The 26834-nt window shown below is 44.9% G+C and overlaps 2 protein-coding genes across 3 annotated transcripts in view; one reads left to right on the plus strand and one right to left on the minus strand.

Moving 5' to 3' along the window:
* nhsl1b (NHS-like 1b) overlaps window positions 1-19730 on the plus strand; it is a 96962-nt gene extending 77232 nt beyond the window's left edge. Inside the window, exons 3-7 of the mRNA XM_080513540.1 lie at window positions 4438-4565; window positions 6708-6912; window positions 10750-14013; window positions 14984-15119; window positions 17969-19730. Of these exons, the coding sequence (XP_080369666.1) occupies window positions 4438-4565; window positions 6708-6912; window positions 10750-14013; window positions 14984-15119; window positions 17969-18644 (4409 nt within the window). The 3' untranslated portion in view covers window positions 18645-19730. The remainder of the gene's footprint in view (window positions 1-4437; window positions 4566-6707; window positions 6913-10749; window positions 14014-14983; window positions 15120-17968) is intronic.
* A 2725-nt stretch (window positions 19731-22455) lies between these two features.
* Window positions 22456-26771, minus strand: hebp2 (heme binding protein 2). Of its 2 annotated transcripts, none has more exons than XM_080513717.1 (5): window positions 26735-26771; window positions 26423-26563; window positions 24584-24719; window positions 23836-24016; window positions 22456-23726 (listed from the first exon to the last, which is right to left on the minus strand). In XM_080513717.1, the coding sequence occupies exons 2-5, from the start codon at window positions 26495-26497 to the stop codon at window positions 23540-23542; spliced, it is 579 nt and encodes a 192-aa protein (XP_080369843.1). In that variant the 5' UTR covers window positions 26498-26563; window positions 26735-26771; the 3' UTR covers window positions 22456-23539. The 2 variants fall into 2 exon arrangements, with proteins under 2 accessions (XP_080369843.1, XP_080369844.1); XM_080513718.1 differs by having other exon boundaries at window positions 26423-26499; window positions 26735-26752.
* Between the last annotated feature and the right edge of the window lie 63 nt (window positions 26772-26834).

The raw sequence follows: 26834 nt of genomic DNA on the forward strand, positions 1-26834 counted from the left end.
TCACTTATTCACACACGTTCAAACAAGACAACTTGGGGTCGTTTCCTTCTTTGCACATTTGTGGCGAGGCTACCACCTCCTATAGACTTCTCGTCATTACGCAGTGTTATCTGAGGATGAGTAAAGTGGGTGCGAAGGAAAAAAAAACCTCTGGTCTCAACTGAGAAAGTCAGAAAAAAGGGCAGTTATCCTGAAATACACCTTAAATGAAGTTAAAGAAAATACATCATTGACTTCATAAGAAGCCAACCCAAACACATTAACAAAAACCACATGGTGGATAAAAGGATTCCAGTAGTTTGTGTAAAACAGTGTTAAAAGAAAAAAAAGTCCAAACTGATCATTTGTGTTTATCAAACAACACAACCGTGTGATATCCTTTACATCCTGGTTTCAGGTCGGATGAGAGGAGAGGCCTGAGATCTTGTTGTCAGACAAACACCAGTAGTGGAATCACAGTAGAGTGGCAACATTTTTAAAACCCCTCACAAACTTCCCGGACCAGGAAGGGGGAATAAAATGCTGACGGGGGTTTCAAAGAGAGTTTCTGGGAAATGTTTTCCACCTATTTCTCAGATAACAGTGTGAGAAAATGCATGCGTCGGGTCGTCTGTGTGTATGTGTGTGACCGGTGTGCTACAGTTAAAGCCATTTGTTTACAGGTTGTGTGCTGGCCTTGTGTGTCAGGAGATAAAAAGACGCTGAGATAAAGGGAGGACGAGAGGCTTTACGGGGGGGGGGTGTTGTAACCCGATACTGACGTTTAGTGAGTGAGTCACCTGCTCAAACACGCCGCCGCTTATCTTTACCTCTCCCATTGTTTCACCTCTGTTCCGTCTCTGTTGCTCATTACTTCCTGCAATATTGATGTTGCTGAGAAACACAGACGCCACCTGGGAGGTGGGGTTAATTGCGGGCCCCCCTCCTCACCCTGTCAGCATCCTGTCACCCTGTGTCACCGCCACCCAACCCCAGGGGGGCCTGACTGAAAGGCAACAGGTGTGCAGTGAGCGCATCTGTGCGCTCCATTTGAAATGTGATGTCTTGCGTCGAACGCTTCTCCCCAGGAAGTGTGGGAGAGTGGCGAGTCCTCAACACAAGCTGTGACTGTTTTATGGTTTTCAGTCTGCGAGAAGTGTCGTATCATGTAATGCTATAAATCTGTGGTGGTGGCGTGTGAAATTCCACGCTGGTCATCATTGGATAACTATATTCTGCTGCATAAATACTCTGTGTCTCACTTTGAACTGGGATTGTTACCAGTTGATAAGGTCACATTTCCCACATTTCCAAACAAACAACATTCGTGTTTTTATCATTGACAAATTGTTCTAACTGTCTGATAAAAAATGTTTAAATATCGTTACAAACGAGAAGTCTACTTATGTGAAGTTGCAATAAGGTTTGTAATTTATGGCTGTGAGACGAAATATAAATCTGAAATGACTCATTTGTGCTCAGAGCGAATACATTACTTAACTTTAACCGTATTGAGTTAACTTGAATCTGTATAAGAGCACTTCCCAAAACCTCACAGTTTTAGGGTGGGAGCTTCCCATTTTGTTCATGTTCAGATGTATTTTTCTCACTGGGAAGTGGGACATATGCTACTTCAGTTCCTAATGAAGACACGGTTATCCTCAGTAGGGCTATCTTCATGCACAATTCCACCATAAATACGAGTAAAAGTAAGGTTGACATCCATATTTGTGATTTTTCTGTTTAAGATTTTTGTCCATTTTGTGTTTACATGCAGTAAAAAAAAAACGAAAAAACATTTTTAACTCAAAAAGTCCTGATTGCATCAACTTTAAATCGCTAACATGTCACCTGCAGTTACTCCTTTAATTAATCTTATTTTGCACATGTGGCTTGTCAACACAATCCTGCCATCTATAGTATGTTTCTGTCATCCATCCATCCATCCATCCATTACAGTCATTTCAAAGAATCTCATCAGGATGGCAGCACAAGATTCAAAACAGAAAAACACACTGTATAGCACCAGGCACTGTTACAGTATTTCAGAGGTCATATGTGGAGGTTACACCAGCCTCCTATCCACTGCCATGCACATGGAACCTTTCACAATAACCGGTGCCACAATCATGAGCGCGGTAAGGTGCACGAGGCTGCTTTCTGCTCTGCAAAGCAGAATAATCAATCAGCGATGAAAAGTGCATCCTGAGTTTGCACCTCACATGGGTTTCAGCTCGTGTTCAGTGATGAGGAGAGTCAGTTGGCTCGGTAGTTACACAGAAAACGTGCCAAAGGGTCGAAATGCATCGTTAAAGTTACATAAAAGGAGCATGGTAATTGTCAGTAGTGTCCTCAGACTTGTGTGCGTGTTCAGTCAATATTATAATTAACTGATAACAAGGGCGCTGATTTGTTTCCCAATGTTTTTCATATTTCTACACAGCATTAAGAATTAATGGAAAAATTAAACATGAACCGTGCTTCCTGCATCCAAGCCGATCTGTGAGATTGAATGGGTAATTAGCATGTAATCACATATTAATAAATCACCATTTTAATTTTCTTAATCCACTGGATGTGATTATCAGCTTAATACTGATATAATGGTTTTTCCCTGTATTTGAGCTTCAGATAGATGCTGTTATACATGTCTTTTTTTTGTATGTATGAAATGATGAAAGGCAATTAGTATTTCCAAATCTCACATACATCCATACACCACATTAATGCCATTATACACATTTGTCCACAGTGCCCTTCAAGTTTTCCATTCATCCTCTCATAATCACGTCCCGGCTCTCTCCCTTCAGTTCTGCCTGGCAACAAGCAGCACTCAGCTTGTCGACTTATTTATTTTATAAAACCGTCCCCAATCATGCAACACCAATCATCTCAACAGCTCCACTCCCCGTCACCGTCCTCATTATCATTATAGTTTCTAAAACCCATCTTCCACACCACATCACCCTTTTGTTCCAGCATGCCAGTCCCATCAGGTTCCATTAGCTGACAGTATTATACATGCATCAGAGTGCTGTCCACAGAGAGGGCTTCTAATTAGCGCTGGAAATAAAAGCACATGAAAGGGATCAAAAGCTGCATCTTTAAGGTATCATGTCTAGTAGTGCATGTGCTTAAGTACACATGCATAATTCACTAAATGAGACTTTGATTACGTGCACACCCTGAATAAATACCTGGGATTAAAAAAAACAAAAACTATCAGGAGGGTTTACATTTGAATTGATGAGGCAGTCAATGTGTAAGTGGGCAACACATAAGAGGAAATGTAATTGTGACAATATGGCAACAAACCGAGGGAAATTGGAGAAAGCTCCTTGTATTATGAGAATTTGTCTTTTAGGAGTTTGGTAGACGTCATTGATACGTCTTGATCAAACAGTTGACTACGTTCAATGAGGACAACGGTTGTGAATGTGATTGATTATTAAATGGCTAAACAAAGGATGCATTAGTTGGTCTTTGCTGAGAGAGACAGAGAGTTGATGTGCTAAATGTCCCCCGAGAGAAAAGGGGGATGGAGGAGAGATAGAGATGGTTCTGCCATCTGTGTGTGACAGACTGAAACTGATACCCTGCACACACACACACACACACACACACACACACACACACACACACACACACACACACACACACACACACACACACACACACACACACACACACACACACAGCATCACAGCAGGTGGTGATGAGAAGAAGGTGTGAGCAGCACTTGGCAGCGTCCAACAGGGACCGTACTCACAGTGGTCAGCCAGTTCTATATCATACTGTGCACATTTGACAACTATGTGTGTGTTGTATATATTTCACACTTTCTTTTTTACTGCATTGTTGCATATCGCCAACATTTAAAAGTTCGACACTCTGATCTGTAGCTGAAACCAGGATTGCCACGGGTAATCTTTCCGATTTTGTTTGCATTTTAAATGTCTTTTCACTTTATGGTCATTGTCCCCAATTGGCCCTGGTTCAAGTTTGAGTTGGGCCCTGGAGTTTTTCTGAGTGGAGTTTGCAAGTTCTCTCTATGCCTGCATTTCCTGGTACTCAACAGTTTCCACAGTGTGTGTACCCTGCCTTTGTCTGTCATCACTAGTTGTTTTTGTTGTTGTTGTTTCTGTCCCATTTACTATTAAGGGTTAACTGGACAATAGAAGCATCTGTTGATAGACACAATAGAGTTTGGCTACAGAAATTATGTCACTGTTTCTATTTGTTTGTTGGATACCTTTCTTTGTCGTGGTTTCACACCTGATGGTTAATTCAGTGCTCTCATAGAAATGTCATTGTTCCTCGTGAACTTAATGACCATTTTCTTTCAGGTTCCGAAGCAAAATCTAAATATCAAGTCTCGCTTATCACATGGTGTGCGTGTGATTTTTCTCTTAACCTTTTGTATGTGAAGCATCTCTTTATCTCTGACCCTTTCTCCAGAATGTGACAAGTTAAGGAAAGATGGCTTTCGGAGCTCCCAGTACTATTCTCAGGGTCCCACCTTCTGCGACCCGCGACAGTCCGCCAGCAGCCTGCAGGATGAAGAGGAGGATGAGCTTGACAAAAAGGTACAAACAGACCTGCACCCAAAGAAAAATCCACTCTGCAGTAGTATGGATGGGAGTTTTTTGTGTGTGTGTGTTTTTTTGTTGTTGAATACTCTTGTTGCAGGATACATGACCTTCACATGGTTGCATGGTGGAAAAAGTGGTGTTTGTCTTCCCTCTGGTGGTTTCTCATGGAAGTGTCAGATTTTTGTCTGCACCTCAATCTCATCACTTATATTAGAGTTTTTCCTTTATCCTCTGTTTTCTACTTTCTATTTGGTAAAAAAAAAAAATCACAATTATTTTTTATTCACTTAACAACAGAGCAATATCACCTGCTTTCTAATAACACATCAATTTAAATACGGGTGTTTGAAATAGCAATCAATGTAGCCATCTTTTGTACTTCTTTACCCAACCAACACAATTTTGAGCCCCCATTTCTAATGCTCATTTACATTTATTTAATCAACCCATCCCAATATTTTCTTCATTCTGCATATTTTTAGATGTCTTGCCTCACTGGTCATTTCTCCAGCAGATCTTTTTTGTTAGTGAAATTAAAATGAAAAAGACAGAGAAAATAGGCACAATAGAGAAAAGAGACAAAGATAGAAATGAAAGACCCCGACAAAAGTTATTTATTGCTCTTTTCATCTAATTGGCCATAAGAGTGAATGAACAATATGCCCCCTCTTCTCTTGTCCTTTTTACACTGAAAAATAAAGGGGTCAGATTCCGTCTTTCAGTCAGAATCCGGTTTTCTTTTGTCCCCTGAAGCCCCCTGATGCCAAGCTTTTGTTTCATGCCTGATTTCACTTTCGCACGAAACTGTTGTTTTTCTACACTGTTGTTTTTCCGTACCACATTTTGCACACTCACCCCATCTTCTCTCCCTCCCAGCCACTACCCACTTGCCCCCTCATCTTCCGTTTGTCCCCTTCTTCTCACGTAACCGTCATTTCCTGTTGTCCTAAAGCTGTTGAGCTTAACTATGCCTGACAGCAGCTTCAAAGGGAGAAATGGGGTTCTTGGTTGAGCCACGGAAATGCACAGTAACAGGCCACCAAGCTGTTGTCGAGATTTATTGTTTACATTGACCCCACCCCCCCATGTTTAGTCAGTCATGCATGCCTGGGTTGTATGGAAGTGCTCATGTTTTCTTTTTGAGTCCAGTTTGACATTTCTAATCGTCAGGATGAACATTTGTGGACATAATACAAAGGCTTGTTATTTTCTGGATTATTTGGATTTTGAGTCCTGGTTTTTTTTTTTCTTTCTTTCTTTCTTTTTGATTGGAAAACTGTTAGATGTTTAACATGTTATCAACTTTGTAATGATGGAGTGATGATGGCTCTTCTACTGGATTTCATGAATAATCAGAACCGTTTCGGACTGTTTGTTTTTCATCTCTGCTCTGGATCATTATAAGTGGTGTCTACTCTGATTGAAAAGAGTCTCTGACGGTGAATTAAACTGTTGACTAAAGGCTCAATTTAAAGCCTGAATGCAGCAGTAAACCACTGCGGCTGGCATCGCTCACTGCAGTAAATTTGACTCCTCGATCGAGAACTCTTAGTGTGCCAACACCGTTTAATGCATGAGTGACTCTCAGTTTCTCCTCTCCTCTTTCTGCTCTGTAGCTTTTATCCTGCTATCTCAGGCCGCTATATCTCTTCACTCTTGTTAACAGTGTGTGTGGGTTTGGCGGTTTCCATTTTGGATCTGATTAATTGTATTTATCATGTGCCGGGCTTAAAAAGGTCACTCCAATGTAATGTATTAAAGTTTGTGTGCCGTTAGAACCTGAACGATATGTCACTTATGGTCAATTACACTGTGTAATGTTCTGTTCCCCACACATATTTTCTTTGATTATGTTGACATTTTCCTTTAGACGTCAGGTCTGTGCCCTTATCTTCCTAAATGCTTGTTTTCTGTTGAGTTTTATTACCCACGATTGTTTTGTTCTATCATTTCTATCACTCTCGTCTTTGATTATCTCTCTTTGCCTCATTACCTCCCCATTTCAGTTACTCAGTCACTTCCTCTACCTGTTTTTTTTTTTAATATTTCCATCCTGTCTGCTTTTGACCCATTTTCTTTCACTTTTTTCTGCACTTGATATCTTGTATCCTATTAACCCTTGTCTGTCACGTCTAGTCCACAGCGTCGTCTGCCGAGGAAGATAAATCTCAGCACTCCATGAGGTCCCACACGTCACACGGAGGAGGCGAAGCGGGCGAGGTGTCCGATGTTGACGGGCACGTAGTATGGACCAAGGCCCCGCCCCTCCCGACCCCGGAGGAGAAGATGAGACAGGCGGCTCAGGCCGTGGGGACGGACATCGTGCCCATCAACGTCACAGGTAGGCCAGATGTCCAGACGACCATAACCAGCCAGTCCCATCTCTCATCAGTCCAGTAGCAATCAGCCAACATCCTCATCATCAGTGTCTCGCTGTGAAAACCAATGAACCAGTTCCACATTTCCATTCTTTAGTGGTTTCTAAAGAGTTCAGTCTCGCCTGAGTCATTCATTCACATTTTGCTTTGTGTTAAAGGAAAACCCTGACATCTTTGGAAATGAAATATATTATCAAACTATTATTTAAGCCGAATAATATATAATTACAATTATAACTCCTATATGAAACAAAAAAACAGTTGATTTAAGAAGATGGAAGGACTGGTGACTGACACTGATATGTCATCTAAAGACTGGTCCATCTATTTTCCGAACTGCTTCTTCCAACTTGTGTGACTTCCAACTCTTGAGTAATACAGTTAAGAATGAGGGAGCCAAGTTATTAAAATGTCAGACTCTTCCTTAATTTAACCCTCTGTGACCGAATGGATGTACACAAATCAAGTTCTATACATCCAGTCGTCCACAGAGCGTCAGCCGTTGATGTTTGCCTCCTCCATATCTTTTCATTTCCCATCATGCCTCCTGGAGCCTGACCTTCACCTTCCTTTATGCATGCGAGAGCGAGCGTTTGTGTGTGAAAATCGTTTGACAGCTTATCCAGAGGTCAAGGCTTTTCACTGACTTGATGTCAGATCACCAGCCGTTTGACAGATGAACACTCGTACACAGCAAAACGTGTCGACTCTATTCCCTTGTTATCAGGCCTCGTTTTTCATTGCCGCCGTCCACTGCTCACAAGCTGCCCACCGAGATATAATATACGTCTCTATTATAGTCAATCACAGAATACACAAGTGAGATGATGTTATTCGGGGGAAAAAATAGGTTCCTGGTGCAGACGCCACAAAATCCCAGTTCAGCTTCTGAACTTTGCTGCTGTCAAATAACTCCAAACTCACCTTTAACTCACATTTAAACACTAATGAGTGCTTTACGTGTTTCCACTCCACACAGATCAGCACAGGCTTCATCTGTCACTTCAGATTACGGGAACAGGGAAAGCAAAGCGCACACAGATCAGGGACTTTTTTTTATCATTTCGTGCGCTACGTGATTGACACTATCTGCCCTCATATCAATTTCTATTTCCCTGATGCCTGCAGGCTGTCACCAGCTACCCAGATAGCAGAAAGAGTATCAGCGTTTTTCCTGAATATATCGCCTGTCCAATATAGAAAGTGGACAGGGGGAGAGGAGGATATTGAGAAGCTGTGTGTGTGAGAGAGATTGAGTCGTAGTGCATGTTTCACTTCATATCTGTCTTGTGCATGTGTTTTTTGTGATAAGAGCATGCATTTCATACCTCATATATCGACTTGTATGCTTACAACTCAGTGACCCATATTTAAGAATTTACTGTTAAGCAGATACAAGATGTCAAGTTTAGCTGATGGATAATAAATTGTTGGCGGTTCAGATCACCTACATATAATCTTCCTGTAAAAATGTTTTGTTTTTTTCAAATAATTCACGCTTTGCTTCTAATACAGAAACAACTCACAAGTGTCTGTGTTTTTTAAATTTATTATTCACATTAATACGTGAGGTTATAACCCGCTATTTAATGTGACTCCACGAATTTAAGTGAAACATTACCTGTTGAGTAATGAAGACCAAAGCTATATGTAAGTACAATACTTTGAAAGATGGGGAAGATGATTTATATTTGTAAATTTGTTGAGCTGAGCCTAATATTCCCTGCCTTTGCATGTTGACCTTTCAAAGATAAAAAAAAACAAAACACCCTCTGCATGTTGTTGAGTTTGTTCCCTCTGACTAACCAACTGCTGTTTGCCTGTTTGTCCGCCTGCCTTGCTCTCGCCCTCCCGGCTACCAGGGGCAGTGTTTGACCGACAGGCGAGCATCCGGCGCTCCCTCATTAACACTGACACCGTGTCCCGTCGGCCCAAGAAGGTCAAACGCAGAAAGACTATATCAGGGCTGCCTGACAACATCAACCAGGAGCTAGGTATGCACCACTGTGGGGCTGTATGTTGCCCTCTGCTGTCCACAGACCTGCACCAACACTCTGGATGAGCATCACATCAGCTTTCAGTACTTATGCTTTCCCTCGCTTCGCTGACTTCATGCATTCATGAAACCGTAGCTTTATGCAGTTAGTGACTTTGTCAAGAACAACTGACTGGTGTAAGTTTACTGTATTGGATCAAGGTCCTGCAGCTGTCCAGTGTTTCACCTTTTCACCTCCATAGATGTGTCCTCACTTGTTCTCCTTTTTATCAGTAACACACAGCCAAGAAGAAGCTCCTCCTATACCTGATTTAAATCTTTTAATTCACACTTATGTTCTTCCTGTTTGGAAAAAAAATTGCCACATAGCGATTGAATGCTGGATTCCCACTTCTTAAATATGAACTACGTCATAATCTATTGGGGTCAACTTTGTCATCCTTTCTCTGTGAAGTGTGTGTGTGTGTGTGTGTGTGTGTGTGTGTGTGTGTGTGTGTGTGTGTGTGTGTGTGTGTGTGTGTGTGTGTGTGTGTGTGTGTGTGTGTGTGTGTGTGTGTGTGTGTGTGTGTGTGTGTGTGTGTGTGTGTGTGTGTGTGTGTGTGTGTCACACACTAACATTAGATATGACATGACAATGGGCTCAGATTATTCACACCTGAATGGCTGCAGAGCCATTTCTCTTTGCCTCTGTTGAGAATATGATCCTCAAACTGAACAGATGTGAGTGACATGACCAGTATGAAAGTTCAAAGGTCGTCTGACCTTGGTGAATCAACTGAGCTGGGTGTTAAGTGAGCACTAAACCCACTAAGCTGACACTGCTCTGCTGGCTTCACCACATGGCTAATGTTTATTTGCACATCACTGAGCCACAGGACAACAGCAGCATTGGAGGAAACTATCATTTCTCGGAGAGATAAGATCCCCATGGCTGATCGGAAAAGAGATTGAAAGTCTTGTTAGCACCCGGCTGATGACATCCTCTGAATGTCATGATTGCTGGGCCGGTGTAATTGTCCCAGTGCTCCATCCCTCCCTCGCTCTGCACTAGAGCTGCCTGCGAAGTAGACCTGCAGCTTAATCTATCGCAGTTGCAGCAGCAGCCAAGCTGTCAGTCCAGCTTTTTAGCAAAGGGGGAAGAGACTGCATGTGTGGCTCAGGAGATAGCACGAAGGGACAGGGAATGAGAGAGAAGAAAGTACACAGGGGTGTGTATGTTTGGGAATACGAGCATCAACAGGAGAGCCTCTACAGATGGGAGACACATTAGGAATCCTTTCTCGTTTCACAAGTCGTTCCTCACATTGTTTGTTTACTGGCTGGTATGTTCTCTGTGTCTTTTTGATATCTGCATTTCTGTGTGTCCTTGTCCCTGCACATTTTGTATGTTGTGTCCTTTCTGACTGTGCATGACTGTAACAGCGCTGTATGGGCATACACAGATTCTCGTGTGTGTGTGTGTGTGTGTGTGTGTGTGTGTTGCTGCCTCATGCCTCGCCAGCTGCATGTCGTGGATCCCGGGAGACTATTTTGTTTTTCAGAGTAGGAGGAGCAGCATAGTAGGAAGCTCTGTCTCTCCTTATAACCTCTCCTGCCTAATGAAGAAGACCAGAAGTTAAAAACACACAAGACCAGGTTAAATCTAATTCATTAGCCTCTGTGTGTCTACAGTTTAGCAGACAGTCCAGGCAGAAGAGCAGAAAGGTTTGATGGCTCAACAGGGGAAAAGAGACCTGACAAGGACAGCAATGCACGTTTTGTGTTCTTCATTTTTATCTTAATTTCTTTCTCTCTTTGATAACAGCAAAAGGACGTGGCGGAGAACTACGGCCACATTCCATGTTCATCCCAGGACAATATTCCACTCTGACCCGAGCTGGGAGTGTAAACTCGACACTCCGTCGTTTCGACACCAGAGACACCAGCTGCCAGACTGAGGAAATAAAAATTGTACCCCCATCCATGAGAAGAATTCGGGCACAGCGGGGACAAGGAATCGCCGCTCAAATGGCGGGAATATCCGCTTCTTCCTCGACAGGAAGTATATCCATCTGCAGCAGCGACAGCTCTGGTATCGTGATGCTGCCTCATCAGTATAATGGAGACTCTTCGCGCTTCCACAGTTTGCCCCGACAGGGTGCCAGAGTGTCTCTCAGCGCTGATCCCATCTACACCAGCACACCCATCAAGTCAGAGGAGCAACCTCAGAGACCGATTGGAAAGCTACAGGTGGACGACAGCGTGGTACACATGAGAAATGCTCCGAGGACAAGCACGTTGCCCCGGCCCAAGTCGCAGGAGGTGAGAGCAACACAGTCCAGCGAATGGGGTGGAGGTCCAGCTTGTGCAGTCTCTCCTCATGCCGCCTATTCCACCTCATACATCCCCAATGCCACACTGTCTTGTTCCTCCGAGATAATCGCTCTAAACGCTCAGTCTAGTCAGGTTACCCACTCCCCAAATTCAGCATATCCGACCTCTCGACCACTCAGTGTGGCGACTCCCACCATCACTGACGCCCTGATCGCCAGTCCAAAAGGCTTTTCGCACAGCTCTACCTACCCAGCCTTGGCCACTTCCACCCCGACTCACATGCCACAAGATAGCGGTCTTAAAGCCGCAGCATCCGCCAGTGAGTCAGGCCACTCAGAAGGAAGCGTGCGCAGCCACAGCACCCTCACTCCAACACCACCTTCCTGTTTGCCAGAGGAACAGTGGATCTACGACACACCGGAAAATGTGGTTGCTCCACACCGCACTTTGACTTCCAGCTGTTCCACTCCGATAAACCAGCTGTACAGTAGCCTGGACCACTCCTCCAGGACCACTACCGATTCTAGCTCCCTCTACTCCCAGGACAATGATGGATACTACACCTCCATGCACCTGGACTCAGGCTTGCGGTCCCGCAGTCATGGCAGTGGACAAGGAGTGGCAGCTGGACGAGCTACGAGACACAGCATGTACGAGTGCCGGGAGATGATCAATCAGGAGGAAACTGGAAGTCTCTACAGTGATCGCTCTTTATCCCGCAGCATTTCCCTTCGCAAGTCTAAGAAGCCTCCGCTGCCCCCGGCTCGTACAGATTCTCTCAGACGTAAGCCGGGTGCCAAAAAGCCCCTTGGTGGTGTCAGTGCTATCAGTGGTACTAATGAGCCTAACAGCGCCATGCTCAGTGAAACTCTAATTGCCAGCTTGCAGCAGAGCCTACAGATTGGACTTAGAGGGGGGAAAGGAAAAGGTGCTTCACCTTCATCACCTTCTCACAGCCCCAGCAGTGACTACGATGACCCCTGGGTGTTACGTCCACGTAGTCAGAGTAGCATCAGTGCAGGAAGCTCTGCAGCATCGCTGGCGACGAACTCGAACGGCGTGTCGAATGTGTACTCTCTGTGCCACGTGACGCCTGCCCACAGTGACACCAGCAGCTTGCGGTCTGACTATGCAGACTCTTGGGGATACTACATGGAATATCCTCGCAATCATACAGACCAGAGAGCACAGACCCCCCCGGGCCATGCCTCAGATAACTCGTCGGCCGACGTTCACGTTGGAGTGCAGAATGGAGGACAGATTCAGAGCAACAATCTGGCCTCTGGGCCTCCTGCCAAAGGAGGAAGCATCCCATTGAAGCCCAAAACCTCCACCTCCTCACCCGACAGGGTGCACAGGCTGACCTCCCCTTCTAGTGGCTACTCCAGCCAGTCCAATACCCCCACAGCCGGAACTCCAGTGCCTGCCTTCATCAGGTCCATGTCCCCTTCAGGCAACCGGCCAAAGCCCAGAGTCCCAGAGAGGAAGTCGTCTCTTCTCTCCTCAGTTTCCATCTCCTCCTCATCCACATCGCTCTCCTCCAACACTTCAGATTCTCTGAAAAGTTCTGGCACCCTTCCTCAACTGCTTCCACTGCTGTCGTCCTCCTCAGCTCCCAACACCCCTCTTAGCCCACCTCCACCCTTCCCTCCACCTTTACCACCAAGTTCAGCTTGCTCTTCACCTCCCCCAGCTCCCCCACTACTACCCAATACCCAGGGCAGTTCTTTGAGCCCGCTGCCTGCTTGTTCCACCTCCCCAGAGTTCCCCCCTCCTCCTTCCCCCGAAACACTGATCCACCCCAGTTCATCCTTTAACGGGAGCTTCAGTCCCCCGCCTCCACCTCCCCCTGCATCCTCTGCAGGGCCCCCTCCTCCACCTCCTCTGCCTGCTTTTGTCCCAGCTTCTTCCACCCCATCTGTTAAGAAATCAGTGAAGGAGGCTCCTAAACCAGCTCTTAACAGCCCAACCAAGTCTCCTAAGCCTTTGATCACCCCATTTGCGCTCCAGAGCGTTCAGCTTCGTTCGGTCAAGCGGTCAGAGAAAGAAATCAATGGCAATTCAGATCATATTACAACTCAGGAAATGGGAATGGACCTCCTTCAGGGGCTAAAGCCCCTGACCCTGGATACCTGTGGCTTCCAACCGCAGCCCTCTGTGTTACCTGTGCTGAACAGTTCTTCATACGAAGACTCAGATTATTGCCCACCATCACCTGTGTCAAAGCTATTGGATGAGTTACTAGACTGCAATATCACAAATGACACACCAGATAGTGCTGCCATAAACTGGAAAGCTCATGACCAGAGCAACTTTCTTTTAAATGGAAATGAAAATGACAAAGAACTGCCTGGTTCCACCAGGAGTGTTTATAGCTCCCCCATCAAACAAAAGCCTCCTGCAATCTTAAAGAAACCCAAACTTTCCCTAATGCCAATATTTAACTCTCAACCAACCAACGAAAAGTCTGCAGCTCAACACAAGGACTCAAGTAGACTGTTGCGAACAGAAGACCAAGTCAATGCTCGGCTGACTCCAAGGAAAGACATTGAGCTAGAGGAGGAGGAGGAAGAGTTTTCAGAAAGCAATGAAGTATTCACACAGGAGGAGTTCTTTATCACTGCCTCAGCTTGTCTGGATACTAGCATTGACCAAGGATTTTGTACCAATGGACTGACCCCTGAAGAGGAAGAAGAGGAGGCAGATGGAGCGAGCAGCACCACTGGGTCCATCAGCTCCAAAGAGGATGACACAGGTGAGTCTCACTATTATTTCTTTAGACACAAAATAACACTGCAGGATACAAATGCATTTCAGGATAGATGACGACTTTCAAATGATGTATGAATTCCCATAAATCTGCACGACTATGAGTGATTCTGCTGCCTGCCAGACGTGTGGCCAACTCCTCGGGCAGCTATGAAATTAATTTTCACATCCAAAGTAGGGGAGACAAACTTGAAGCCACAAGCTTTTAAAGGTTTGAAGGCTGTGAAAACACAACAGAGGAGACAGCTTATCATGGGACAGCAGTGCTGCAGTCTCGTGAAATCATCCACTCTAGCTCTTCTACTCATCCTTCAATATTTTTTCGGCAGACTTCTCTTATGGTTTCTTATCTTTGATTTTTTTTTCCCCCACACATCGCTATTTTGCTCAGCCTCCATTGTCTCAACTACACTCCTCCATCCTTCCATCCCCCTGTCCAAATATCCTTTTTGCCTGTCTGCTTTTATTTTTGTTAATCTGTCATCCTCAGTCTTTCCTTGTCATCCTCTCTCCTTCTGTCCTGTTCTGTCTGTTTCCACTCTTCTCTACAAGGTGAGGGTGGGAAGGGGGGGGGCAAGTGTCCCGGGGGAGAAGCTTTTTGTGGTTGGAGGGAGAAGGGGGAGGGGCTCTGTCGTAGTGGAGGGGGAGGAGGGGGGAAGGGATCTGGCAATGGGGATGAAGGAGAGGATGGAGAGAGCGTAAAGTGAGACAGCCTGCAGCGGCTCAGGCAGTCGGAGCGCAGACGTGAGCGCGGAGGGAAGAGGAGGGGAAAAGAGAGGGACTCTCGAGACAGAGAGAGAATGTAAGAAGACAGTTGGACACCTCCTCCGTACCACTTCAGATTTCATAGGCAGCCAGGTTAATGCGACAGGAAGGATTCATGAGTGTGTGTGTTCTTTTTCGATCTTTTCGAACTGTGTGGATTGGATGTAACTTGTGCAATTCTTTTGGCTCAGGTGAGGTCTTTGAATCCAGTACGACAGAATCATCTCCAGTCCCATCGTCCTCCAACGGGGCATCTGAGGGGAAGATGGTGACCCCGACTCCCACGCGGCCCCGAACCACCGAGGACCTCTTTGCAGCCATACACAGGTACAATGATGCACTTCATGCTTTATGCCTTATGTCACTCGTTTGGTTAGTACTCCAACAACTTCATTCCTCCTCCCCCACTCATATTCCCGATGTATAATTTATTCCTCTGAGCTGGCCCGACTCTGTCATCATGTTTTCTTTATATTTGTTTGTTTTCTTCCCCACACACCAATTTCCCTCCTCCCCGTTTCCCTCTGTCAGTATCTCATTCTGACTGCTCTCATAAACCATGACATGTCACCCTGAACCCTCGGCTCCTGCCCCCGTCGCCCCTCACGCTCCTCGTCAACCTCCTCCTGCTCTCCACCTCTTGGTCATAACTTCACCCTTGTGCTGTCCCGTATTGAAGCGTTACACATCTGTCAGGATGCTGATCTCCGGACCGGGGGAAAAGGGGGCCATCCATGTCTAGCAAGTGGGACACTGCAGCATGTGGGGGTCTATTGAGGAAGCCATTTAATCGAGTGTTTGATACGTCTATTGGTGTCATCACATTATCACTGCTCGCTCTCAGCAGGAGAATAAAGACTGTTGCTTCATCCATTATTTAACTCCTTGACACCCTCTGGTCCTAATCTAGGTTAGAGGCCGCTGGAGAGATTCTCTCTCTCGCTCTCTCTTTCTCTCTCTCTCTCTCTCTCGTACACACTGCTCTACGGTCTCTGACACAAATTGCTTATATGCTTTGAAGAGAGAGCGCGAGCACATAAATTTCTCATGCTGCCCACCAGTTTGCCATTCGCTGTCACGTGCGGCGGCAGTCGGAGTACCATTGAACGCCACAGGATTTCATTTCACGGGATTTTATCCCTGCCCAGGACAGATAGTCTATGTATTTATGGAAGCCCGCGTCACGTGTTCAATAGCGACTCATTGTGCAGTTTAATTATGTAGGTGCATGTTAGAAACCTCATGCCAGGAACTGTACTTGTTTACCACGCTACCCTCCTCCATCACACCTCACCAATAGAGAGCATATAGAATCATTTTACAGATTTTCATCGCTGATTCTTGGCAGAGATGTTTAAAGTGTGAGCAAATCTACACCTGTAGAAGGAATTACTCGTCCAATCGGGCACAAACTGGCGCTATTTGAGCTGATGTGCAAAAATGTGGTGATAAATTCACCTGACAGCTCATGAAGTATCGTTTTTCAATTGTAAAAACATGGAAACACATCAGTGCCTTCATTTGATTTGTCACCTTGTTGACATGTCACCCTTTTCTTGTCACCTTCCTTTTAACTTTGCTTTTTTTTACCCCTCAATTTGTCTTGTCTTGTCTGACTCTCTGGGAAAGTAGAGTGATAAAAACCCAGAATGAAATGCCTTCACAGCTGTAGCAGAAAATACACCATGTCTTAAGGGAGGTCTCACCAAAACAAATGTAACGCAGCCAAGAGAAAGGAATCGATCCAGCACTCTGAGCCATGCCTTAAATCGTGGCCTTGCTTGCCGTCTCAACCGAGATCATTGTTGCTGCTGTGTGTTTGTCACGAGTTCAGAGCGGCGCCGTCATGGCAGACTGACTTCAGGTGTGCATGTGTGAGAATGTGCGTGAGGCGAGTGTTATGTAATGCTGATGGGCTAATGTGTCGGGGGAGCTCACAGCCGCAGACAATATATTTGAGGTTGGAATTGGGGCACAGACATATTTTGCTCTCATTGTGAGAGAGACAGAGAGTGGGCACGGATTTTCACACAAACCATTTTTGCCCCTCATTCCTCCCCCTTGTTTTGACCTTCAGGAGATTCTCTTATTTTTTCCACAGCTTTTCTGGGAGAATTTCTTTCTGTGGAGGTAAACTGAGGATTAAAAGATTTTGTCTCACTGTGTCCTTCACTGCTCTCTTCACCTGCAGGATCAGTTTCTTATCACAGAGTCTACCGTTTTAAACATGTTTCTTGTCTCCGCTGTACAGAGGGGGCCTGCAGTGGGTGGTAGCAACCTTACTAGAGAGGTGCGGAGTGGCAAGTAGCCCCTTCCCTTTATGTAGTGAGCCTAATTTCTACTACGATGGTGATGCTACCTTGGGATTAGCACTCCCTCGGCGTAGCCCCCCCCCCCCCCCCCCCACATCACAGATTAATAAGGCTGATTCCCTGCTCGCCCTAATGCCCCGTTTTTTTCCCCCTTCAGATGCAGCTTTATTGCTTTGCTTTGATGCAGGAGCCATCGACAGTGTAGGCTTGAGTGGTGCAGTCACCGACTCTGATACCCCCTGCTGAGAGGAGCCTGACTCGTCCTCATGTGATTAAAAAGGCTTTGGGCTCCTTTCCCAGTTTGTTTTTTGATTAATTTCATTGTGCTGCTTGTGAGCTTCTCTGCAGAGATGCAGTATGTGCAGATTTGGGATTTTCTTTTTTCTTAACCATAATATAACTCCTATTCTTGCCTCCCCCTTCAGTTATTTTTTCATAAACATCCCCACCACTCAGTGAGATCAGCGCCATGACGCATGATTGCTGGGGGCAGAGCTGACATATGGCAAATTTGGGACAAAGATTTGAGGCACGTGGGCTACAGAGTTTTAAATGTAATCTTTTTTTTAAGCTGCAACACAAACATTACTGAGGGAGAGATTTTTTGCTCATATGTGGGAAATCCTGAGCACTGCAGCCTAATTTAGTTTGAATAATTTGAATCGGTTGGCATCATCTCTTGACAAAATTGCCCCCAACTGTTGCTTTTCTCCCCAAACGAATGGATTTTGTTTCCTCCTCTTCACTCATTTTGATGCGCATTTGCTCTAAACTAGTTAATTTAATTAACCCTGCTTACGCTCAATCGCTCTGCAGGATTTGGCCAAACATGCAATTGATTTGTCAACATCTGTCCACCCACAGGTCAAAACGCAAGGTCCTGGGTCGTAAGGAGTCCGAGGAGGACAAGTCCAGGGCTGGGAGCCAGCCACAGTCTCCGCACTCCACCCCGACAAGCCCGGCTCCAGGACCGGTGTCGCCGCTGCCCCGTCAGTCGGGCTCCATTCAGCGCAACCTTCGCAAGTCCGCCACCAGCAGTGACACCTTCAAGGCTCTCCTCCTGACAAAGGGAAGCCGCTCTGAGACCAGCTTCCGCATGTCTGCCGCCGAGATGCTTCGCTCCACCGACCCGCGCTCCCACCGAACGCGCTCGGAGTCGTCGTTGGACCCTCCGAACGCTTCGCCGTCCCCGCTGACGGCCCCACACAGCCCGTCGGGCTCCCCCGGGCGCGGTAAAAGGTCACCAGAGGAGTGGAGCCGCTACGAGGCCTTGGCCTTGTCCTCGCCAACCTCCTCACCTTTTTCCATGGGCGGATTTAAGTACGGACGCTCCCGAACGCCGCCCTCTGCTGCCAGCAGCAAGTACAACGCACGCAATCGAATCCTCAGCAGCCCCATGACGGTGATCTGCGAGCGCGAGGGGGAGCTCGCCGAGAGCGAATACGGCGATATCGCAGAAAGTCTGTCCGGACCGTCAGCTCAGACGCTGCCCGTTCTCAAAGACTCCAACGGCACTTTATCTGATGAAAGCAGAAGTTAAAGAAACGCGGGGAGCTGAACTGATTTTGTCGTAGCCGGGCAGCGTGCTGGAAGAGGACCGTACAAAAGGCCCGCTGAAGGCTCCTGCCCGAGGGAGCGGGCCTGTAAGTTCCTGACCGGAGGCCAGTGGTCGCCTGAACAGAGTGGACAGGAAGTGGTCTGGAGCAGAAGTGTAGCTTTTCTGCCACCATGGTCATCCGTTCCTTTCTTTGATGATCAACCTATTTTTGTTAAAAGAATAGTGTTTCTCTAACGCCTGGTGTTCTAAGTTTGTTTCCCCTTTGTTTTGCTTCTTTTTATACGTTTCTTTTCTTTTTTTTTCTTTTTTTATGGAGCAGCTTCAGTTCTGTTGAAGAGCAATAGGATTGGAAACTAAGGTGAAGTGAAGAATTGAAAAGTTGCAAACCGTTCGATTAACTTTGCTCCTGCTGGTGTAAAGTGGCCGTAAAGTGAAGCGAGGACTCTAAAGGTGTGCTTGGATGCTCGCATTCTGAATCGTCTCAGTTTCTGCTTTTTGCCTGCAACTTCAGAAAAAGTGTGAACAACACGGTGTGAAAGTGTGTCGCTTCAACCGGCTCCTGATGCTGCGAACGTGGCGCAGCGGACGGCTCCATGACACGACTTTGGCTACGGTTCCCAGGTAGTTTTGACTTTCTGCTCTTAGCTCAGTGGTTTCGAATGCAGAGGTGGTGTGTTCAGGACGGTTCAGTGCTGCACTGCGACATGAGAGTGGCGTGAACAATAGACGGGGGTGTAAAGGCTCGACCAAAATGGTAAATGTGCTCAGTCGAAAAAAGGCTCATAAAATCTCCATTAACCAATTTCTGATTGGTAGATTTTACACTGTGCATACGTCTTCTTATTTTTTGTTTTTTTTTATGTTCAAAGTATGTTTTAAAGATTGTTTTAGTTAATGAAAATGTCATAAATTGTGTTCAGGAGCTAGGTATGAATCTATAAATGTAAAGCAAAGAGTGACATAAGATATAAATCTTATTTTATAGTCGGGGTCTTTTAGTGGTTGTGTAGGTTACCAAAGAGCTTGAAAAATAAACCGAGCTGGCTGTTAATCTAGACGTTGACACAATCCCAGAGTGTGGCTGCTTGTCTGAACCACACTTTGTTAGGTTTGCTGAAAGTTTCTGATAGACCTTTTAGGCCTGAAATGATTTCTACGATACTGTTGACTTTTCTGTTGAGTTCATCCTCCTGCAGTTTTTTTTTTAAGTTCTGTGTGTAAATACATAGAGAAAATTAGTTTTAAGTGACATTTGACTTATTTTCTGAGACTGTGTACATTTCTAGAGCCCTGTGTTTGCCGAAAGGGAGTGGTTTCTTCTTAGTAGATTATTTATTTCCACATAGCGGGGCATCAGAAGGTCAGACTCGCTTGAATGAACGGTTAAGGGTTACGCAGAGACATCAGAGGGCTGCATTTACTGAGCTGACCCCAGCAGGGCCATTCTTCTTTTAGGTGCTTCACAAAGGCAATAATGTCAATATTTATGCTTTGGACTTCTACTGCCCTTAATCCAGAGTCATGCAAATCCCAAACTGGTGCTCTCAGGCGAGTAAATGTGGTCTCTTTCTGGCTGCAAAGTGAGGTGACAGGCGCGAGACTTCATAACCTAACAGCCGTAACACCCAGTGGTTTAATCACTTGTGACCAAAGTGTGTCCCCCAGCTCCCGCCCGGCTGTGGCTGAGCGTCGTCTCATGACAGCAGAACATCTCAATCACAGAGCGCCCGAGAAGCGACGGGAGCACGTGTGGAGTGGTGGGGCAGTGGGAGTTGAGGCAGTCGAGGATGCTAATGCTCTTGTGTATGTCTGTGTAATAAAGAGAAAGAAAAAAAAAAAACGGTGATATTTAAAGTGTGTGTCTGCCTGTCATTTATCCGAGTGTGTGTGTGTGATTCACGGCTGTCTGCCTGCCCAGCACCTCAAATCATGGCCTCATTAGCGCCGTCACCATGGCGCCCACACTCGTCTGTCATCTGGGAAACTCCAGAGGCGATCGTTCACGCCTCATGCCTCCCCTCCCCTCCTCTAGGGTCATCAGTTATGTCTCTTTCTGGACATCCCATTAGGACCCACAGTGAATTACAGACCCGCCCAGAATAAACCTCTGCTGACTTCAAAGCAGCAACCGAGCACCCGGAGTGACTGACCCACGGTTGGCCCCGCCCTCATCTTTAAATCGTAAAGTGCCACCTCTCAACATTCGGCAGTGACCTGCGACCAAAGTCCTATAAATACTGTTGTTTTATGGGCTTGTTGAGTGTCCCCAAGGGAACAGAGATGGGGGGGGGCATCTTGTTCACCATCACCTGCTCTGATGCTCCCGAAACGCCAGCGTCCATCTGTTCGTCTGGACAAAATCAATGCTGATGATCCTGTTTGTAGTCACACTATTAACACTTGAGTTCTTTCCTCTGTTCTCCTGAACAAACGGGACATGAAGTTGAAACTTCGGCTACAATGACCTGCACCCCGTCTGTGTTTATCCTGATCTGCAGAGACTTTGGATGTTACACTTCACTAAATGTATTCAGGTCTTTGTTGGCTTTTTTTTGACCCCAAAAAATGACCTACCTGCCAATTTCTAAATCTCAAATCTGTTTTGAGTTAAAGGTAATGCAGCATTAAAATCAAGTACGTTCGAAAGAGTTTAAATGATCTGACAGTAAATGAAAAGTGCAACAGTCACAAACTAAAACTAAAATGTATAGGAATAAAACATTGGCACACTAAACATTTTAAAAAGTCTGCTTTTTTAGAAATAATCCAGGAAATATATTAACTATGTTTTCAAACAGATGTTTTACAAATAAACTGACAATTTGTTGTAATTTGTTAAACATAAATCAAAAAACCTGATGCAAACTTCATGTAGCACTGACAGGAAGTGTAACCAGGTTTGTAAACACTGAAAACAAAGTACACAGAGCAATGAATTTAAAAGTACTGTCTGTTTCCCCTTTTCAAATGTTTGACACTTTTAACTTATGCCGTTCAACACTGACTAAAGATGCCCTGCATGTCAATGAGCATCTCTTCATACTGGGATTGGGAATAAATGTGGACATAAAGAATGAATGATCATCACTGGCTGCTCTGTGTGTGACCTACCAACACTTCGCCTTCTTCAAATTAAAATCATGTACACGTACCCATCCCGACATAAAGTCATAATGCTTTCTCTCTGTATTGTTGCTGGTGTATTTTCACATTAAGGCTCAATCAGGCCAGAGGGCAAGTCAAATTGAAATGCACTGAGGTGTTTGGATTAAAACACTGAGCCTCATTATTCATTTCCTCGCTGCGGCAATGTTTCACCTCACTGGGCGCAGCCAATGAGATCAATACAGGCGGTGAGCAGCAGACGAAGACGGGCGAGCATCAGTGTGTGCAGGGGATAAAAAAAAAAAAGTGTTTTCTGCTGAGTGTCTGAACATGATATTGAGAACAATTCAGCCACAAATAAATGGAATGACTCAGCAGGCTGCAACCTGACGGCGACGACGCCAAAGAGGAGCACGAGAGGAGAAGGTGAGGGGGGACGAAGGGCGGCGTGAAATGTGACGAGGATTTCATCCGGCTGATCGAAAGGTCACGATCATCCGAGTGTGGAGGACGAGCAGAACTTTATCTGTTACAGAACGGATCAACGGCTCAAGATGAAGTTTAATGTTGTCAGAAACTTAACTGTGAACTCTTGGCTGACAAAAACACAATCACACAAAACATTAATAACCACAGTGTCGTTTGACAAGTTTTAATCATGAATTTTGCATTCTTTTACGTCTTTCTGAGGTAATAGCTCCCTTTTTTTTAATATGTACACGTATCTATTACATTGTTCCCTTAATCAAGCACCATGTAAACATGAAAATACACAGTACAATTTAAGAAATGAAAGCAAAAACTATTCTAAAAAGGTGTAGCGATCATATTTGCTGCTCTGCTTCACCAGAAACATTGGATCAAGTAGACAGGATGTGTCCAATAAATGTATTTATAAAACCTTCAGTGATGCAACCGGTGCAAACCGATTCTTACAAATGTACCATCAAAGGCAGAGAATTCGGTTTTGGATCCGATCAAACAAATGCGCCAGTGTGTTTTTCTTGTCAGAGATCCAAGCAGAGTCACCTTCCCTGCACCGACTGACAACAAGCCAACAAGACCAAGACTGCCGTCAAACCTTCAATCCAACTGCACCGATCACAGTCCAAAACAATGCAAATATACAAGTTGACCTGAGGATGCCATCGGGCGGATGCACTCCCAGTTCATTTCTTTGTTTTGTCACGTCCGCAGACCGGGGGAGGGCTACCAAGGCCTGACATTTACAAGCCCTCGGGCTAATTTCGTAAACCTCGGAATAAAAATCATCACGTCTTCCATCGATCCAAGATTAAAAGATGAGCTTGTATTAATGCCAGCTGAACATAAGAGTGTGTTTTGATACGGAACAAAGAATAGATTTAATCATCCCACTAAAAATCCGACCAAACCCAATGTTTGAGTAGATTTGAACTTACAGTCCAGTTCATAAGTAACTGGAGAAAGAACATATGGCTTCATTTCTGTGTCCCACATGAACTTTTGCTTGCAAAAGTATTGTATTTCTAACAATGGTATTAACATTAAGCTGAGGGAATACAAAAAAAATAAAAAGGCGGTGATGTGTGCACACAAAATCTTAAAACATTTTTTATTTAAAAGATAATTAAAAGGCATTTCTTTAAAGGCTCTTTGGAGCTCTGGTAATCAGATTAGTCAGTTATCACAGTTTAAATCAGTTATATTAGCGAAAATAGAAACATATTTAGTCTGTATATTTAGTATATTTCAGCTGCAGTTGGTATGACAGGATGCGACCCGTCAACCCTCTACTTCTCCGGTACTTTCTGTAGGATCCAGACTTCGTTCCTGCGGTTTATGAGCTTCATGGGGCTGTCGTACCCGGCTGTGTAAAACGGCTCACCCACGTGTTCCACTCCGTCACGTTTCAAGCTCTCTACAAGCTTCAGGAGCTCTTCACGCTTCAAATTCTCTTTGGCGAAACCCCCAAAAGTCCTGAAGAGACGGGACGAAAGAGGAGGCGAGTTCAGGTTCGGCGTTTCCTTTTTCCTCACCTGGGAACACGGTGGACGTATAAACAACTTTGACAGACTCTGCGCCCTACCTGACGTAGGCGGTGAACTCCTTCCTGTGCTCCACGAACACGTCGGGGTCGCTCGGCTCCGGGGGATTCTCCTGATGCTCTTGCGGGACGAAGAAGGACACGGTGAACTGAGATTCACACGCGGGGCCGGCGCCGGGCTCCACCAGGCACGTCACCGGAGCCGTCATTTCCACTTTGGCCTCTGAGGAACCGGCAACAAAGACAATGTCAAAAAAATAAATAAACAATTGTTGATGCTGATCCGATCGGTCAAACGTCTTAAGCAAGATGTGCAGATGTTACATTTCCAAAATGACACCTGAACAGACTGGGATGATTAAACAGCGTGTTTATGGATCACAATCTGCTCACGTCACAGTTCGACGGCAACGGCATGAACAGTATATATTCTCATAAATAATGCTCCTGCAAACTGCTGACTCAGCCGACGGCAGTGGTGCTGCTCCAAACTGCTGAGCAGCAGCTAAAGTGCACTTTGTGTTGCGTTTTTTTTGTTTTTTTTCCATCGACTTCTTTGTTTTTGAACTGAAGTTGCCGGCGACATTTATTTGCGTTCGCCTAATGAGGTGACGTTTCATCTGGCGGGCTTAAAGCTTGGTAAAGTCTATGGTTAATTGGCGACTTTAAAGTGTGTGTAGCTGCGTGTGTGTGTGTGTGTGTGTGTGTGTGTGTGTGTGTGTGTGTGTGTGTGTGTGTGACCGTCAATGCTGTTCAGACAATTGGGATTTCATGCTCAACAAAGACTCACTATTTTGATTTTTGCCTTGAATGTAGCTGAAGAGCTTGGAGAAGCCAGAACTCGTGGCTGCGTCCATTTCCATTCCACTCACAGTGGTGCTGACCCACTTGGTGGGATGGTACGAGCGAACCTCATAGTCCTGTCCCTGGAAAACACAAACACACACTCATCTGGATCTTTTTATCGACGGCCACTTTCACGAGTGGTTCTGCTTTTTAATATTCCTTCCCAAAAGGTCAAACGTTCAGTTGTTTTCCTGTCTGTAAACAACAGACGTGGCGAGAAGAAACAATATCGTAATAAGATGTGCATCACAGTAGAAATCACCGCGGAGGCTGCAGCATGATCATCTCCTGAAACTTCCGCGTTGCTTCTATTTATAACCGGTGTGAGGGAATGTCGTGAACGAGTTCAGAGGAGAATGAAACAAAGGAACAAATTGGATCTTTGGGGACTGCTTTTGAAATCAGTGTTGTGCACAAATATAAGAGACCTGCTTCCCCAAAACCATCAGGCTCCTGAGCTTTGTTCAATTTGTCAACTCAATAAAAAACATTTTGATTTTGCTCTGTTCGACATGAAACGATTCATCACTTGTCTTGTTCCACTGGGGAGGAACAACCTGGGGGTCAGGAGAATGCCTTTCTTACAACAGCGTTCTTCCCTATTATTTCAAGAGACTCAATCAGGATGAAAAGTAAATAAAAGTCTATTAATGAAGGATTAACTGACATCTTAAGGTGAAAGCGTCACACCAAGATGTATTCATTTAATCGCCTTAAGATCCCAATAAGAATTAAACATAACATCTTTAAAATGTGGAAAGACGGAATCTGGTTTTAGATCAAAAAGAGCGACTTGCTATGAGACAAGTCAGTGTGGCGTGATTGAAGTTAAATGAAGGAGAGAGATGATGAAAACTCCTGGTTTAAGGCAAAGCAGATTCATATGTGCACAGAAAAGTACTGTCAGTATGTAGCTTTTGTACTTGCAAAAGCTATCCTTGTTACATTTTAATTAATTAACTTTTTTTTTTTTGTTTAGTTATTGTGAATTGAAGGAATGACTTCTAATTCATATAATATATCTATGATGCGTGCAACCGGCTCCAGATCAATTCTGCCGCACGGTACGTCAACCTCAAGCCTCCAGCAAACGTCATTGACATGAAATAAGAACAAAGTCCTCTGGAAGTGACGCCAGACACCCCATGGAGCTCTGATCTCAACATCATACAGTCTGTCTGGGATCACATGAAAAGGAAAAAACTGAAGGATGGGAGCCCATTTAAATCCACAGAAGATCTTTGGGAAAAAAAAAAAACCTCCCTGCCGAGTTCCTTCAAAGACTGCCTGTATGATAGTGCGAGATGCTGTTTTGAAAGTAAAAGATGATCACAACAAACAGGCTCTGCTCAGCTTTCAATTCACGTTTTGTTGATATAAAGGATTCCTGCCACCAGAAAACCTTCAAACTATTGTCCAGTTAGGGAAATTATAATTTCAGGATAGGGACTATGGTGTATGCCTTTAGAAATTGTGGTGATGCGTCCAAATCCTACATTTTGATGAGAGGAACTTTGAATTGGTTTGATTAATCAAAAACCTAAACAAGATCCAACTACTATAAAGAGATTAAGAATTCTTACAGCAGGTGATATGCTTAGAATGTGCAGTAAACAGTAAAATATTGCATTTGTAATTACTCAACAAGGAGAAAAAAGATGATCTATCTTTTTAAAATGACTCCTAACCATAAATTAGTCTTGTGACAAACAGCGGTTAACATCAGGACAAAGGTCCCATGTCTTCATTTTTTTAACGACATGACCTCTCAAACGGTATTTACCTGTTTCTCTGCTGCAGTGAACGGAGGATACTGCAGTCCAGTGGAGAAAAGGGCTTGACCCATCGTCTTCAACATGACTGAAGAAGCAGGTGGTGGAAAAGCAGAGAAAAACAATCCCGATGATAAGAATCTGTAGTTTCTCTGCAAAGCATCACACAGAAACATGGAACAACGAGCATCAGTGTTTGCAGCTCGTCACAGTGTTTAACAACTCCGACAAACTACACGAGAAGCCTCATTGTCTAAAACTCGTATCTAAAATCAGATATTGGCTGATTGTTGAAATCATAAAGATACGACAAGCAAACCTACCTGTGAGACGCGTCTGTCCGCTGCTGTCCGACCTGGGCGTGGCGTGCGTTTGTTTTCGTCGCTTCATTTCCGGTTACGTAAAGCTGAAATCTGATTGGAC

The sequence above is a fragment of the Blennius ocellaris genome (genome assembly GCF_963422515.1).
Source record: "Blennius ocellaris genome assembly, chromosome: 18".
In the NCBI taxonomy this organism is placed as follows: domain Eukaryota; kingdom Metazoa; phylum Chordata; class Actinopteri; order Blenniiformes; family Blenniidae; genus Blennius; species Blennius ocellaris.

What these genes read in the sequence shown, in the direction of transcription:
- hebp2 (XM_080513717.1), bottom strand. Translation starts at nt 26,497, where the DNA reads ATGTTGAAGACGATGGGTCAAGCCCTTTTCTCCACTGGACTGCAGTAT. An exon ending in TCAAGGCAAAAATCAAAATA is followed by an intron (nt 24,017 to 24,583) that starts GTGAGTCTTTGT and finishes CCGGTTCCTCAG; the next exon opens with AGGCCAAAGTGGAAATGACG. An exon ending in GAGTTCACCGCCTACGTCAG is followed by an intron (nt 23,727 to 23,835) that starts GTAGGGCGCAGA and finishes CCGTCTCTTCAG; the next exon opens with GACTTTTGGGGGTTTCGCCA.